The sequence below is a fragment of the Tetrao urogallus genome, assembly GCF_951394365.1.
Source record: "Tetrao urogallus genome assembly, chromosome: 18".
Taxonomy (NCBI): domain Eukaryota; kingdom Metazoa; phylum Chordata; class Aves; order Galliformes; family Phasianidae; genus Tetrao; species Tetrao urogallus.
In genome coordinates this window covers 2,888,257-2,905,429 of record NC_136831.1, presented here as the reverse complement: position 1 = coordinate 2,905,429, position 17,173 = coordinate 2,888,257, and the positions used below count along the sequence as shown (strand labels likewise).

Sequence of the window (17,173 nt, the reverse complement as noted above, 5' to 3'; positions counted from 1 at the left end):
AAGCAGTCATATCTTGTATTTGACTGATTCGTTCCTAATGCCATGTGGATATGTGGACTATCATATCATGTAGGATTTGGAGATGAGACGTATGATAATTACTGACATGCCTGAATAGGACACAGCTTACTAGCTGCATGGCAAATACTGTAGGAGAAAAATGCTGATCGTGTTATGGACAAAACGCCTCCCCCTGCATGCGCTGCTGCCGTAGCTGTGCCACACGCATTCTGCTCCAGAGGAGCGCCAGATTTATTGACCAAACAGTCTGAATTCACTGCTGGCCAGAACGAGGTTCATGATTATCCACATTACCTCCTTTTTGCTCACTAATGAAGGCAAATAAAAAGATGTAGAGTGTCTCATTGCTTTCGGTAAGAAATATCCCGGGCTTTCCATTGCCCGTGCTTGTAATCTCTGCTGTGGTCTGCTTTGTTTTCCCCGTCAGCCAGCAATTAACCAGTTTGCCCAGAAGAATTTTAAATATCATCTCTTTTTCTGTGTGTGGTTGTTGTTGTTTTACATTTTTATATAGGATAATGTTTTCCCAGCAAACACAAAATCACAAAAAATTCAATGGAAAGGAAGGTCAGAATATGTCAGTAACATCTTGAGGCAGAGGTTCTTTCCATTACTGATTTTATCGCAGTGCTTTCTCTTGTATTTTCAAACTTTTTATGTGAGGAGAAAGAAGGTATTTTGCAGGTGTTAGCCCTTCTTTTGCAACAATAAATCACGTGGTTGGTGAGTATGATCGTAAGAGGATGTTGGCACCCAGCAAAGCTGACGAGGCACAGTAGCTGTGTTCCTATTCTCTGCCAGGGCAAAGAATTACATGATACAGCTCTGCTAGGACAGGAAGTTTTCAGTAAGGACAGTGCAGTTCCAGAGCAAATAATGTGATTAGTTTGTTTGGGTTTCTATTAAAGCCTTCTCCCAGCTTTGCTCATATTTCATAGGGAGCAATTGAAATAACAGTTCATTGTGGTCTCCTAATAAATTCAAAAGGGTGGTACCTGTAAGGACAGTGAGGAGCAGCACATTCCTGAAACAAGCTGAACGGGATTTCTGATGAATGTAGTTGTGAATGACTGGATAAATCCTGTGGAAAGGAACTATTTGACCTTATTCTTTGGCTTTTTTGATTATTCTGGAAGGCGATTTTGTCACATCTAGTAGCCAATTTGCATTAATTGCTGCTGTAGAGAATTTGAAACAGAAATGTTTGTTCCTTGACTTTTATTTTGTAACAAGACTGCTAAATTTGTTTAAACTGCTTTGAAGCTTGCTGCACTGTAACTTCAGAACAATGTGCTAGCATTTGAAATATGCCAAACGAGTGTGCTTTGTAAGAGTTAGTGAGCACAGTAAGAGAGATTCATGATCTATCGATAGGAGCTTTTCTGTTTCCATTGTTTGGACTTGGTTTTATATGTGCAAGTTAAAATTGCTAAGTAAGTCTAACAATGTTTTGCTTTAAAAATGAACAGCATGATCATTGAATTACAATCTCCTGTAGTCTTACGGTGTCACTTTAAGAAGTTTCATTGTTTTATTTCATTTCTGTGGTAATTCCCTGTGACTCTGAATGTCTGGTAATTCATTTCTTTTATTTAGAACTATGATAGCTACATTAGGCAATACATTACTACCATCAGAGAAGGACCAAGTCTCGAATTGCTCTGCATGTTAAATAATGTAAGGCTAAGCAGGAGAATTTGATTGGTATATTTTTCATCCATTTCACTTAGTTTCTGACTTTTTCCAAGTTATTTATTATTTTTAATATTGTATTTTTCCTCGTGTTTTGTTGTAAATAAACTGCCAACAACTATTCTTTACAAGTGTGGCTGTTGTCTTTTACACATTGTTCTCTAGCAAGGAACATGGATATTTCTACCACCAGCTCTACAAGTCAGTTCCTCAAAGTAAATAGCACAACGAATTGGCATTGTAAGGGAAATTGAAACCACTTTCCTGCACCTCCTAGATTTTGTTGCTCCTCCACTGCAGGGTGAATGCCCTGTCAGCCTCATCTTAGCCCATTCATTTGTAAAAGACCACTTGGTTGATAAGCTTTCACTGGAAATTAGAAATTAGAATTTCTAATTCTCATTGGTGTGTTTTGCAGCCCCCTGTTGTGGTGAATACAGGGAAAGAAAACAGGAAAGCTTTCAAAAGAAAGAAGTCCTCCATCACTTACCTACAAGCCATTTCCTTTGTTGACGTAAATTTCATGTGTAAAATGATTCTTTGAGTTTTCAACTAAAGGCTTACTCGATACACATCAAGTTTTCTCTGCCCCAAAGGAAGTGACTTATTTGCTTATTCATATAGAGATGTTTCACAATAGTGTAGATGTGGAAATAAGGAAAATAAGATTATTTCCTAAGGAAAATAAAAAGCATGTAAGGTAGAAATCACAGTGTACCCTTCAACCTGTCAGGTTGCCACAGCTGCTTTGGGAGTCAACTCTGCATGTAGCAGAGGGTGCCACGAGGAGCTGGCATCCTGGGAGCTCCTACCAGCCCCACAGTGCAGCTGGGGAACCACTGAGTGCCACGTCCCAGCCAAGCTGGAGGAGTGCCTGAAGCAGTTCTCTGACTTTCATGACCAGCTGAAGAAATGCAGACGCAGGAATGCAGTAATGACGTCAGTAATGACCCATAAAGTCCTGCCAGAGGGAATAAATGAAACACCTGGCATGGAAACACGGCTGTCTTGCACAGGTGCAGCAGTGGATGGACGGGATGGAAACATCCAGGTACAATCCAACATTGAATGGTTTGGTAACAGCAGGCTGGGGCCGTGCCTGCACACAGCTTTGGCTCTGACTGCTGTTGTCCCTCAAGTGTGCTTGTGACCGTTCTCCAGTAGACAAAGGCAGAGCTGGACTCCTTGGCAGAGGTCTGTCTGCAGCACAGCCTCAAAAAGTGGTGCTCACAGCACGTGGCCTCTGACAGCGCGCAGCAGCTGGGGCCTGCGGTAGGCGTTGGTTGTCTTGCCTTTTTTTGGTTGGGTTTTACATGTTGGATTTGTGTTGCTAGGGCTTTCAGAATTTGCACACAAACAAACAAAAAAAAAGACTAATGCACACATACATCATGGATCAGCCCAAACTTGGAGCTGATCTTTGCTCAGGTTGTGTCAGTTTGCACTCCTGCAGAAGGAATGAATTCATTACAAAACTCTTCTATAATGTGACATTTCCTATGGCAGAAGTACCTTTAATTAAAGCAGCAGCACTTCGCTGTGTAGATGCAAAACCACTGAAGCCTTTTGTTGAACACCTGTGCACATCTCTCCAGCACCATGAAGCCCTCACACATCACACTGGAATGTTTGGGATTAATATCACACATTAAATACATTGGAAACAGCTGAATAAATAAAATCCTAAATGTTCTTAATGTCCACTTTGAAATGGGACAGTGAAAAATTATCAGCTCTTCGTTTTTTTGTAATACTTAAAACCCGCAGCGTTGTTTCTATACACGCTGAACGCCGCCTCGCCCGCAGCTCCGCGGTAGCGGCACAGCTCTGCTCTCATCGCACCGGAGCGGAACTTCCCGAGCGGCCTCGTCCATTTCCGCCGCCGTCTCGCAGGGGGGCGCTGCCGCCTCGCCCAGCCTGCGTAGCGCGCAGGCGCGGTGTGACGCCGCTGCTGGTCTCGCGAGAACTGAGCGCTCGCTAAGATGGCGGCCCTGTGCGAGGCCTTCACGCTATGCGGTTTGGGGCCCACCGGCGGCGTCGGCCTCGGTAGCGGCCTTCTGGCGCTGGAGCCGGGTGCTGATCCCGACCACGTCCTGCTCACCGACCGCGGCAGGACGGCCACGCTTTTTAAGGTAAGGGCCCAGCCCTGGCCGCTCGGGCCGGCCCGTGTCGGAGTACCCGCGCAGCGCCTCGCGGGGAAGCTCCGGGGATGCCGCGGGCGGAACGTGGTGGGAGCGGCCTTGGGCAGCGGCCCCGCTTCGAGCCGTGTTGCTGGGGAGCGGCCGCTGTCCCTTCCCACTCACCTGTGCTTCCTTCCCTGCACCCGTGGCAGCGGCCTTAGGCGATCCCCCGAGTGGTTCCCGTGCTGTTTCTTTTCCTCTCCGTTCCCGTGGCACGCAGTATTCACAGCCCAGGGGTTGTCACCTCTCCGTGTCGCTCAGGTGACGGCAGTTGAGCCCAATTGTCAGTTTGGTGTCAGCTGCCTTCCTGTTGGGTGGAGAACAAAGATTTAAGTGTGCTCGCAATACTTGACCTGTAGGTTGTAGTTGCTTCTTTTAACGTATGCATCTGTTGCAGCGACCATTAAATGAAACTTTCTGAAAATGCCTGTCTCTATGTATTTGGTCACGGGGCTGGGGGTTGTGTCTTAATGAAGCCGTGGTGTAATCTCCTGTCATGGGCCATTTCTCCATGTGGAGAAAAAAAAAAAAAAACAAAAAAAAACGCTCTTAATTAACACAGAGCTCCACTGTACTCTGAAATGCTGGTATTGCAGTTAAGAACGCTAAGTTATGAGTCCTGTTAGGGTGGAACTTTCCTTATTTTTATGTTCTCATTCGGTCATGAGAGCAATCCCCAGCATGTACTGTTGCATATTAATTACGTGACTTTGTCCTGATTTTTCTAGGTCTCAGATCAGAAGCCACTGGGCTGTTGGTCAGTTAAACATGGGCAGATTATCACGTGTCCAGTTGTATGCAACTTTGAGACTCACGAATATATAGCTGTTCATGATAACAAGGTGAGATACTTTTCTTAAGGGGGAAAATGATGTCACGAGTCATCTGGGTGAATGTAGGCGGGGAAGAGATGGGGAGTGTTAGATTCTTAGCTAATGGGAATGTGTGGAGCTCTCAACACTTCATGACAAGCTTTCAAAGCTGGTAGTGGTGCTTTAATGCTGTTGTATCTCAGGTCATCTCTGCTCTTATTCTGGATAGGGCTGTGCAGTTCCAGGGCTGCACAGTCCGTTTGTTAGTGACATGAAAACCATCTGTGCTGAGCATCAGTTACACAGTGGCCTTTTAAAAACTGAAGCATTCTCAGTGAAGAATGCCTCATGCACACATTTACTAAGAGTAAGCTTTTCTTGTTGCAGACTGGTAGAAATTTAGAACTGCATGATTGTTATGTTGAAGTGCTTCAGGACTGCATCCTTGTCTATCTACTCTTGTCTTATGGTTAAACGTTTCCTGGTTGTGTACTTTTGGCAATGCTTGCTCAGCACATACCGATCACTTGGCTTTTTTATTGTTAATGAAATATTCTTTTTGACCTTGAAATGTTCCCTTCCAGATCAGACCATCTGTATCTTAATCTGCCTCCATTGCTTTGATCAACTTTAATTTAGAGTTTTGCTGTCTCTTTTTTGTTAGCCACATTCTTACCTATCACTTCTTTAAAGATCAAAATGTTAAGCTTTATTTGTATTCTTGTAGTTTCTGTTTCGGCTTCTTCCCATGCAAACTTCCTAAGTCTGTTTTCAGTAAGGCTGCTTAAATACTTAGCTGCATGTTTTCCTCCTTTTTCAGTAAGGTGCAATTGCTGTTATTTTATATGATAAGAAGTCAACGTGCTGTTGGTTTGCTGCTTAAAAAATGATGTTTCTCTTTAAGGTTTTACGAATATGGAAGGATAAAGATGTTAACTTGGACAAAGTATTTAAAGCAACAGTAAGTCTCTTACGTATGTTCACTTTTAACGCTTTGAATCTCAGGGGGTTGAAGAGATGCTGACTTTTATAATACTGATAGCATTACAATTTAGCTGATAGTTGTCTTGATTTGTGGTTTGTGATGTTACGGAGCATTGCAAGGGATCCACTTCAGTTGATAGGCTTAATCATCAAAGCACCACACATAAAGTGATGGCTGTCCAACATTTGAAAGGACTTTTGTGATTGTGAATCGTGGTGAAGGACAATTATTTTCTGTTCTGCTCGGGGACACGACAAACAGCACTTTGTGTAATGGTGTATAGCAGTTGTTTGAGCTCCTTTACTTCAATTTTTCTGATGTCATTTATAAACTTCATGCTCATCAGGATGCTTTCCTGGCTTTCTGTTGGGTAGTGATTTGCATTACTAATAGCATTTCCAAAAATAAGCTTTTTTTTGGTATCTTGCAGGTTCATCATCCTTGTGTTACTCATTTAGTAAGATAACTTCTTAAAAAATGTTATGCAAAACACTTGGCTTTCAAGGTAAAATGCACTGATGAACATAGAACTTAAACAATTTCCTTTTATTTTTAGCTTTCAGCTGAGGTGTACAGAATACATTCGCTGCCCCATGCGGAGCCATTGGTGTTATTCAGAGGAGGGGGTGTTCGAACTTTAGATGTTCTTTTGGAAGCTCCCCAACAAGAAATTGAAAACGTCATCTCAGATGAAGTTATCAAGTAAGTGATACAAAGCTATGAATCCTGATCCTTGATCAGAGGAACTCACGTTGTTGCACCCTTCTTTGTGAGGAGGAGAGAGGAAACCTTAAGGTTAACATCCCAAGGTCAAGATCTTGGGGTTGATTTGTTGATGATGATGATGATGATTTTTTTTTTAATGCATTGACTTTTAAAACCTTAGACTTTTAGTACAGATATAAAAGTAAGAGGCTGCCAGAATAATTATGATGTGATTTTTAAATGTAGTCCCAGAACTTAGAAAATGTTTGTACCTCTTTCTGTTTTCAGGTGGAGTGAAGCATTACTGGAAGGTCAACAACCTGTCTTAATTTTCGTTACAGAGAAAGTGAGTTTAACAAACGTTTAGCTTTCACAACTGCAAATCTAAATCCTTCTTCTAGAATCCATCGCTTGTGTAACTGGATTCTAGGAGCGTTTAGTGAAATAATTATTCTGTGTGCGTGTTTGGGCCTGGAGCATCTCTCCTATGAGGAAAGGCTGGGTGAACTGGGTCTGTTCAGCCTGGAGAAAAGAAGACTGAGAGGGGACCTGATCCAGGTCTATAAATATCTAAGGTGTGGGGGGCAGAATGGCGAGGCTGGACTGTTTTCAGTGGTGAGTGGAGACAGGACAAGAGGAAACGGCTGGAAACTGCAGCATAGAAAGTTCCGCACAAACGTGCGCAAGAACTTCTGTACAGTGAGGTGACGGAGGACTGGAACAGGCTGCCCAGGGAGGTGGTGGAGTCTCCTTCTCTGGAGATGTTCAAGACCTGCCTGGATGCCGACCTGTGCGACCTGCTGTAGGGAACCTGCTTTGGCAGGGGGTTGGACTCGATGATCTCTGGAGGTCCCTTCCAACCCCTACAATTCTGTGATTCTGTGATTCTGTGTTGTCTGTGGCCAGTACTTACACAGGGCTGTTTTCAGGGCTGGATAGCTTGGCTCTTAAAAGTTCAGAACAGCTAAGATTAAATATAATATACAATCAATTGATTTCATTTTTCTCCTCATGCAGTTGTTCCTCCCTGTGAATCTATTTGTTGCATCAAACACAAATTCCTAGTCTTGTTAGCATTCAGAATAATTCAGTAGAAATATCTGAACTTGTTAGCCCTGCTTTCTGTCAGTTAAAGACAATCTTTTTCCTCTTTGTTTTAGGATGGGGATTTTTTTGTCTACATACAGAAACTTAAGATGAGGAGTCTACATAAATACAAGCTTGAACAACAGGAATTATCTAATCCGCTTTGTTTCACAGCATATATAAAAAAGCAGATTATCACACTTCTATGTTTATGTGAGTTGAATTTTCTAATGTTTTTTTAATATCAAAACCATAAGTTACATAGAAGGACATAAAATACTGATGTTTGTGAATTACTGTTTAATATTTTTACTCTTCTCTGTTGAACGTTCTATAACAGCAAATGGTAGACTGAACAGTTAAAATTTCCTGATGTTTTAATTGTTGAAAAGGCTTGCTGATCTTCAACATTATAACTTGTACTTTAAAAAGCTCCTGAAAGCTGTGCTTTCATTTTTCTGCTTTGCATGGTAATGTGCCCTTTAAGTATTCTATTTCACTTCTTTTCTCAGTGCTCATCTTGCCATGTTGAATAGTTTTTCTTAATGTCAGACATAAAGACATCATTTGTTTGCTTTGACAGACTCCAGTGACTCTGTATATAAAATTCTGATACCTCTACAGCAAAATAGTGAAGAGGAAGAGCAAACTCTATCCAAATCACTACTACTAAACCTTTCAGTATCTGGAAGTGCTCTAAAAGGAACTTCTTTTGTTATTCTTGATAAAGACCATGTTGCAGTACTGGGAAGTCTAGCAGCATCTGGTGAAGAATCCAAAGGTAACTGGAAAAGTCAGATGAAGGTGTCTGAAATTCTACAACATTCTTAAAGCAGCAGGTGTTTTGTGTCTTGCTTTTTGTTCTTGATTGTTTTTGATTAACAGAGCAGATGAATAAAGAGCACTGCTGTTTCTTCTTTAGTGAATATTACAAACACTGCATATTAAATGAAAAGGTTGGCTCTTAAAACTGAGATACGCAGGGAAATGAACCTCATGTACTGTAATAAAATGGTATCTTAAAGAAGTTGAATGCTTGTTTCATGACTGAACTTCTGAGATGTGGGATCCCTGAAAGTTAAGCCACTGAACAGCATTTTATGACTGAAAGTTACAGAGATTTCGGTTCTTCTCATTGCAGCTTTTTCTTCAGTGCTCTTGGCAGAGAGCTGGTTTTCGGACTTGTTTGTTGAGAGACCTAACCAAAAAGACACATTGCGTAATGCTGAGTACCTTATTAAGCAGAGTTATTTTGAAACAGTTACTTGTGTTTCCTGAAGTGTTTCTAACTGAAAGTGACAAAGGAAAATGTAGCATCTTTTGTTGCTTTTGGGTTTGTCACATTTCTCTCTTTATTTTTCCTAGAGTGCCTAACAATATGGAATACAAAATTTCAAACATTACAAGCTTCAAAGGAACTGCCCCTGGGAACCAGTGGACAAGTGAGTTCAGTCTTTACTTTGTGGCTCATAAACCTGCATTGAGTGCATATGGCACAATAGAAAGGAGACCAGCAAACTGCAGTTATGGTTCTGGAAGAGCAGTAAATGCCAGCTTCTGAAACAAAACTAATACTGGCCAACTGATGACCTGTTTTTGTCATAATCTCTAAACAGGAGCATGGTTTAGCAAAATCCGTAGTAATTCTGTACTTCTGGTTTTTGTTAGCCTTGTTTGGTGAGAATGAAATCTTCAGTTGGTATTTATTACATTCTGAAAGCTTGCAAGTGACCATGGTTCAGAACATTCAGCTGTCAATAGTAAGTGAACTGGAACCTAATTAATAAATACACTAGTTAAGTAGAACAGCTGACTCATTTTTGTCATAAAATTGTACAGGAAGGAATTTTAAAACTAATAATTAAAAAAATCAAGTGGACCTGGTGCCTCAAAGCAGTCACTTTAGTTTAAGGCATCCTTGGAAAATATTCAACAATGCAGTCATTTCCATAGATAGAATCAACAGTCAATGAAGGTCTGTTAATGTGTTAAAAGCTACCAAAAATAACTGCTAAAATCATCTGATTGCTGATTTCCAGTTGAATTTTGTAGTTGGAAATTAAAGATTAGCATGTGCAGAAATGCACTCCTCATTAACAATGTGTTTGATATTTTGTAGCTGTGGTGTTATGGGGAAAAATTTTTCTTCACTCATGGAAAAGTGCTAACAGTAGTTATATACAAGTGTGAAACTTCATCCTTGGCAGCTGCTGTGGGAAAACTGAAGGACAGTCAAACCTCTGGTAAGAAGTTCTCTGACTGCAGTGATATCTAGCAGGAAAACTTCTGAAATTGCATAAAAATTGTTTTAATATTGTTGTATAAAATCAGTTAAGCCTAAACTGCTTGAAGTAAGTTGGTGTATTCAGCTGTTAGATCTTAGTGTTCTTGGTGAGAACGTCAGACAGTTTGAAGCATGCAAATGTTTGAACTTACGGGGGCTTCGTTGAAGCATCATTCAAATGCTGCAGTTATTGAAAACACTGAGATGCTGGTATAAACATTGAAACAATTAAAGCACAGTCTTTTATGTTGTGTTTTCAAAGCACTTATTACTAAGTGGAGCAGTACCAAGCCTAAGTTTGTAAACTTGAGGTTAAAGAAAATACAAGTGAGAAGTACTGCTTAGCACTGTACTGGGAAAATGGCAAATGATGTTTGCAATAAGTTGTGGAATAACTTTTCTCCTCCTACCAGAGACTAAAAAGGGAAAACATGCAGAACGTCTCAAAATTACTTACTGCTAAGAGAAAACAGGGAAGTTTCTTTGCAAAAAATGTATTACACTTCAGAAAATGCATCAGAAGTTTTTAATAAGTGGCATTGTTAACTTCATGTAGCTTCATTTTTGTCTTCACAGATCTTTCTTCATTTGTAAACTGGAATACTCTTGGAGATGAAGAGCTCCTGGTTTCCTATCCGTCACAGCGGTCTGTAATTCTAAAGCCTGAATCCAAAATGACAGTAAGTTAACACAACAAATGTGTGAGCTCGTTTGTTTTGTGTTTGTCTCTTCCCAATGCTGCTGCTCTTAAATGTAATTTGTAGCAAATGACACACGATGTTCCTATTTACCTTGCTTGAAATCCTTGAATTGCCTCTTTGGAGCTGAATAATAACTTGTTTTTCTTTATTACAGTTAAGATCAAAAAAGAGCGCTGTTGAGAACATGCAGCCAGATGCCTCCACAATTGGGCGGTTCTTACTAAGTATAAAAGTAAGTACACCAAGTAGCCTTAATGAATTTTCAGTCACATTTGAGAATATTCCAGGCACCTCCTAAGCTGTTATCTTCTCACATTTCCTCTTGTGTAGATCAAGCTGAAGAAGCTGCCTTAAACAGGTTTGTTGGAGGATTCTGTTATTACTGTGTAAAGGTAGTGTTTGGGCACGATGAAGTTTTGTCATAGGAAGATGTAATATAAGTGTTCAATAGGGGGTTTATAACAGCTGTCTGAATTCTGAGAACTTGCACAAATGCATTTTCATGCAGTAAATAAGGTGAGATGTTTCACCTGATATACTTTTTTTAATCTTTTAACTTTTTTTTTAGTCTGTTTTTCACTTTGACGATATTTTGGATCTAGTAAGTCACAGTGCTGGGAAAAAGGTGCTGTAAGTTGCTAATTGTAGATTATTTGTCACATAATTATGCATCTTTATTATTTTCGGAAGATAGCACTTATTTCCAAAACAAGTCAGAGAATGTACTTGGCTCCCCATCTGGTCACTTGGTTCAATATATCATTTGGTGAGTCAGCATTGAAGCGAGTCCCAGGATACCATGGGATGAGTTGTGTTGGACAGGACCTCAAAAGAGCACCTCATTGCAACCTCCTGCCCTGGGCAGAGGCACTCCCCACTTGATTGCTTGGTGTTGCATCCAACCGGGCCTTGAAAATAAACATAATGGTGATACAAAAGATGTGGTAACTGTATCTGTATTCTGATACGGTTCCTTTTGAAATCTTGTTGCAAGTGTTGTGATACTTTGATCTACTGCCTTCCTCTGTGAGCAGTCCTCAAACCTATGCCTTGTACATCTGAACTGCGTGGTATTTCATTTTCAGGATGCTTCCACAGCTGCTGTTGAACATGAATTGAGACAACTGTTGTCAAAAGCACAGAGACCAGATTTTCAGGCCACCGTTGGATGTGTAATAAGTGCTCTAATGAACAGGTGTAAAACAGATCCAACGTTCTACCCTCGAAACTTCCTGGTACAGATGATCCAGAAACGAGAATTATCTTACAGGTGATAATTCTGAATTTTTTTTCTTTTTTTGTTTAAAATTGCAAGCCAAAGTTTCTAAAAAGTAGAAATTCAGTTCTTCATTTAAAAAAAAAAAAAAAAAAATCTCCTTGATTTATCAGTGCTTATATTTGGTTTCCTTTGAAGTCTATTGCTTGTTTTCTGATGAAGCTGACAATTCTCAGATGGATTTTTGTGTAAAACAAGATTAGTCCTTCTGCATTCTTTGTAACTGGAGCTTTCAGTGAGTGTGAACTCTGCAGCCTATTCTTTTCATATTCTAACAGTTTGTGTCCAGACTTAATGGCTGTTGCTTTAGAGAAAAAAGATGTACATCTCTTACAAATCTGCTTACAACGGTTTCCAGATATTCCTGAAGAAATTACTTACGCTTGCTTGAAAGTATTTTTAAGGTAAGTTGGAATCAGTCTTTTTACATTATTTTTGTTTAATTGCTTATTTATTCTTCACCAAACCAGGACTTTTACTTAAAACAAGTTTTTAGATGAGTAATTAAGTGCATAAAATTGTTAATTCTGAGTACAGCGTGTGTTGCAGTCCTGCAGACTGACATGCTTTTTACAAGATGCCCATTGCATGCACGTATTCTAAAACTTGTATAAACAGTAATTAAAGGAAAATGCTTTTTGGTAAACTTGCTGGCTTAAATGGCACATCCTTCTACGTACTGGCCACTTACTGTTGAACAGATGTGTTCATCTTCTGCCTTAAAAATAGCAAATATTTATTATGAGCAGTAGGAAAACCGTAGCTGTCTTATAGGTTGAGGTAGTCCCAGCGATGTCAGAATGCAATGGCAGTCTTGAACAGAGTATGTGTATAACCTTTAAAGAAGCCTATGGCAACATCCAGTAGTTCAGCAATTTGCATTGTTGGAATACTTGAGCAAAAACATGTTGCTCAAGCTAATGGTAAAGGCTAGCTGTTTTCTTGTGGCCTTGATCCATTCTGAAACTCTCATTTTGCTGTGTATTTTCATACTCATAAGCTTCAAAGAGTCAGTGTGTGTTGTTGTGGGGTTGATGACATTGCTGGGCTTTGTTTGTTTGTTTTTAAGCTAACACTAAAAACACTAAATGTGTGTGGAATTTTTCTTCTATAGCATTAGTGATGATTATCTGGAAGGAACAGACGTGAATCTAGAATCTGTTATCTCTTACATTGATATTGAACCAAACAGTAAAGTTAAGACTGAAGTTGTAGAAAATGGTTTCAGTACTGAACTGGAAGAAGATGGTTGTGATGTCAAAGGCATGAAGGAAACCCATATGATGGACATTGTTGAATTCTGCCCTGTTGGACCTCAAAAGGCAGCATTATTGTATCCTCTGTGCGTTTAAATGAAGGACAGTCAGTGTGGTATTTATGATTTGAATGTCTGTTTAGCATTGCTGAAAATGATCTTTTGCTATTGCTGAAAATTGCTCTGTACCAATTTAAATTTATGGAAGTGCAGACTGGAACTTTGTTCAAAGCAATTTAGTCTCAATGCTTTTAATGTTTGTCTGTTGAACTGTTAGATGGTTCCTTTCTTGCAGTAGATGGAACTGCGTTCAAGCTATTATGTTTCAGTTGCTGTATATATTTCATAATAGAAATAGCAGATTCAAAAAGACCTCTCAACCTACAGAAATATTTTAATTAAGGTTGGTTTTAGTTTGTAGTAACCAGTATTTTTCCTGCAGTAACATTTCCTCAATAGCATTGCACAGAAATGCTGTTCTTCATTCAGCTTACAGTGAAACGTTTCTTTTGCCCCATCTGAAAGACCTTCCAGCTCAGCAAGCTGTTGTAAGTATTTCGAAACAAAGAAAGCTGAAACGTCCTCATTATTTGGGGGAAAGAAAAGAAAAAGGTGTTGGTGTGTGCATGTGTTTGTTCTGTATCAGCAACTTGCCACTAGTATATGAAAATAACATGACTAATAAGATCTAATGCTGCAAAGTATTCCATATATCCCAAATGAACACATACTATTTCTTATAGTCTGCTTATTTTAAGTAAATGTAAGAAAGAAAACTTGATTATGACCAGATCTGCATGAAAAATATTTCAATGGTGTAGTACCTACTCCTGATTTTTAAATGCTTTTAAGCTACTGAGATACTAACTTAGTCAGATGTGGTGGAAACAGAGATTTAGAAAATGCAATTAAAACCAGAACAGATTAAAAAAAAAAAAAAAAAAAAAAAAAAAACGAACCCAACAGTAAACACCACACATCAGAACTGCACTTATATTAATCAACACTGACTGATCTCCTCAAGTCTTATTCTGGAGACAAAAAAAATAAATGTAGGACTTGTGCTGAAAGTGCACCTGGCACGAACACTGGAACAGTGCCTACCACAGAATGTCACTTCACACTGAGTATTCCTGAATTTTCAAATTCACAGCTATAGATGATGGAGGAGAGCCATGACACTTATTTTTAATGCTTGAGTTTCTTAATTAAAGAAAAAAAAAGATTATCACTGTGTGTTATTACCTTGTGTAGGGCAGAACTCCTAGGTCTTAAATGTTTCTTCTTACAAAACATTCAGTCTTTTCTTCTCTCAGCTGTTTCTCAGGTATTTGCACTACCTGTATGTGAAATGCAGTGAAAAAATCAACACAACTCTTCCTGGAGTACTCCCTCCAACTATAAGTCAGGTAAGCAACTAGTTCTGAAAAGTTGGGCCTCCTTCAGTTTCTCTAAAATCAACTGAGGCTTTTGTTAGTTCTGTAAGGTATTGCTTATTAGTGGACCTTATTGAGTAGCATGATGCTTTCTTTTCTATCTGAAAATAAATATCCTGCATTAAACTATGAAGCCATGTCTTTTTGATCAGGAGTTAGTATTTCACAGTGTTTTTGAAGTAAAACCCATGTCACTTCTGTTTTGTTTTTTGTTCAGATTATGGATTGGATGTGCCTATTACTTGATGCTCACTTCACAGTTATGGTGATGCTACCAGAAGCAAAAAGATTGCTTTCAAGCATGCATAAGTTTGTGAGAGCCCAAGTAAGTTTTGCATAATGATTTCATTGTAGTATTGAGTTAAAACATGGCCATTAGGATTACTCAGGGCAGGGTTGGAGAAGAACAATGTGTGTAAATAGACAGCGTATCAATTACAATATATTGAGTGTCATAAGCCTATTCCTGAGCACTAAATACTGCTTGCTTGTCTTCATCTTGATCCCTAAAGGTGCTGCATTGGTTTTGTTTGAATGTATTAAACTCTGTAAGACAGCAAATGGCTACATGGTATGAATTGTGTAGAACAAGATTTAAAATCTGTTTTGTCATAAATGTGTGGTCTTTGTTTTTAGGTACGATTCTACTCTGAACTTAACAAAATCGAAGGAAGTTTGCAAGAACTGCAAAGAATTAAATGCCAGGAAAACTCTCAGGCATATTCTATTGAAGTGCTGGAACTTATTTGAATATGAAATGAATTATTAACAAACTTGTTATTGATTCCTTTTATGACAAGGATGTATTAGCACTCCATATTGGGGATGTGAAAAGTTGAGTTTTGTGCACAGGAAGAACGCGGTTACTCAGTAGCTACGTGGGGGGTTGTGTATTAAAAGCTCTTTTTTGACTGGATGATTTTCATATATTTTCATTGTAATTTTGTTATGCAGTCACAAGAATATCCTAAAATTGTATCTGATTCTTGGCCGAGAAGTGATAGGATATTTGTAAAAAGGTTTCAAGAAATGTTTCATCAAATCAATTGTCACTTCTATTCCATTTGCTTCTTTTTCACTTACAGGCAGTTGAATTCTCAGATTCTTCAGAGCTCTCTAATCTTTGCTCTGGTTAGGATCTATAGATACTCTGAGTTTGTTTCTTTTGTTTTCTATTTTTAAGTTGATTTTATTCTCTATATATACATACACATTCATATTTATTATTTTCTGAACAAGAACACTTAGCACCAAACTAAGAACATTTTTACCTACATTCTTGTCCATTTCTTCTAAGTACTTTTTCAGAGTGAACATCTCCAGTTAACCTCATTCATACTGCTTGTTCTGTACAGCTTGGATTCTAGCATTCCAAAATGTCATAGCTTTCTGAATGCAAGGTTTGCTGAAGGTACTGCTGATAAAAGCAACTGTGCATTGTACTTCTGATGAGGCACACACTTGAAACTGATTTGTTACAAGCTACTTGTTGGACTAAAGGTCTGTCTGAATGAAAGCTGATCAGAGATGCAAGAGAGATATGGCACATAAGCTTAATGCTAGATTTCTTAAGATTTAATATAAAATGAATGTAACAAGCAGAAGCCTCCAGAGAAAAATGAGTTCATCAGTAACTGTTCAGAATAACACACAAAATCTTAATGACCTTTTAAAATAATATTAAGTGAATATTAATGTATCAGCATATTTATATGCTTCATATTTTTCATTGTAATAAATAAAATGGTAGTTGATAATTTGAATTAATCAGCAAAAGTCATAAGCCCTTGCTTCCTCACACTGACTTTAGTCTGCATCTGAGCTCTAGTCTTTACCTTACATAGCAGCAACTTGGTGTCTGATAAATGCATGTGTAACTGACTAGAATAGAATACTTAAATTCAGCACCTTTTACAAAGTGATTTGGAGGAAAAAGAATGGACAAAAGCAGCTCAGTAATTTAAACAAGAGGATTTGCTGAGTTGGTTAAGGCTGTGCCTTCCAGCTGTAAATTCTTAGGTTCTTCAATTCTTTCCTTTACCCTTGGAGAAAGGAACTTGCCTAGCTACCAGCCTGGAACAACTAGGCTGTACATCTTCTCCTGTGTACATTTTGAGAGAACCTATTTCTCCTCATCAGTCTCAAGAATAGATGCAGTATAGGGTATCATATGTAAAATTCTTCTTCCTTTGGTGTTCAACTCACTTAGAAATAGGCTTTTTTTAATTATACCAATAGACTGATATTTATAGTCCTGACTCTGAAAGTTAACATACCTCTCCGTGCAACCATTTCTCCAGCTCTAGAATTAGAACTCTTTACTAAACAGGATATTAAGCACTTCTAGATGACAACTAATAAATGAGAGGTCATTAAGAGACACAGTGTTCTGGTTTACAGCAAATGTTACTTGGCAGTTTTGTCTATTTCAAGTGATCAAAATCCTCACCGCTTTATAGATGTTAACACATGTAGTGCTATGGGCTGTATGTGGATTTGTGCAGTACATACACAACAAAGTATTTCTTGATTCACCCTGTATAGGTGGCAGAACTCACAGATGTTTCACAATGTGAGACAGTAAAACAACTTATCCCCTTCTGTGTATCAACGTACTCGTATGTTTGTAGAATTGCTACAGTCTTCTGCAAGCATAAGGTCTCAAAAATTGACCCAACTCAAGAGTTAGTGAGAAAAAGGCTGGTTGTAGGTATTGAGAGATGCTGACAGGCCTTGGACT

At 39.0% G+C, this 17,173-nt stretch overlaps 1 protein-coding gene across 1 annotated transcript; it reads left to right on the top strand.

Moving 5' to 3' along the window:
• Nucleotides 1–3,695: 3,695 nt before the first annotated feature.
• NOL11 (nucleolar protein 11) lies at nucleotides 3,696–15,183 on the top strand (the record flags this gene model as incomplete). The annotated part of the gene is made up of 18 exons (XM_079544367.1): nucleotides 3,696–3,845; nucleotides 4,622–4,735; nucleotides 5,610–5,666; nucleotides 6,247–6,392; nucleotides 6,684–6,741; nucleotides 7,556–7,694; nucleotides 8,065–8,262; nucleotides 8,847–8,923; nucleotides 9,601–9,724; nucleotides 10,342–10,445; nucleotides 10,621–10,698; nucleotides 11,552–11,736; nucleotides 12,021–12,146; nucleotides 12,857–13,075; nucleotides 13,467–13,545; nucleotides 14,314–14,406; nucleotides 14,651–14,758; nucleotides 15,070–15,183. The coding sequence occupies 18 exons, from the start codon at nucleotides 3,696–3,698 to the stop codon at nucleotides 15,181–15,183; spliced, it is 2,169 nt and encodes a 722-aa protein (XP_079400493.1).
• Between the last annotated feature and the right edge of the window lie 1,990 nt (nucleotides 15,184–17,173).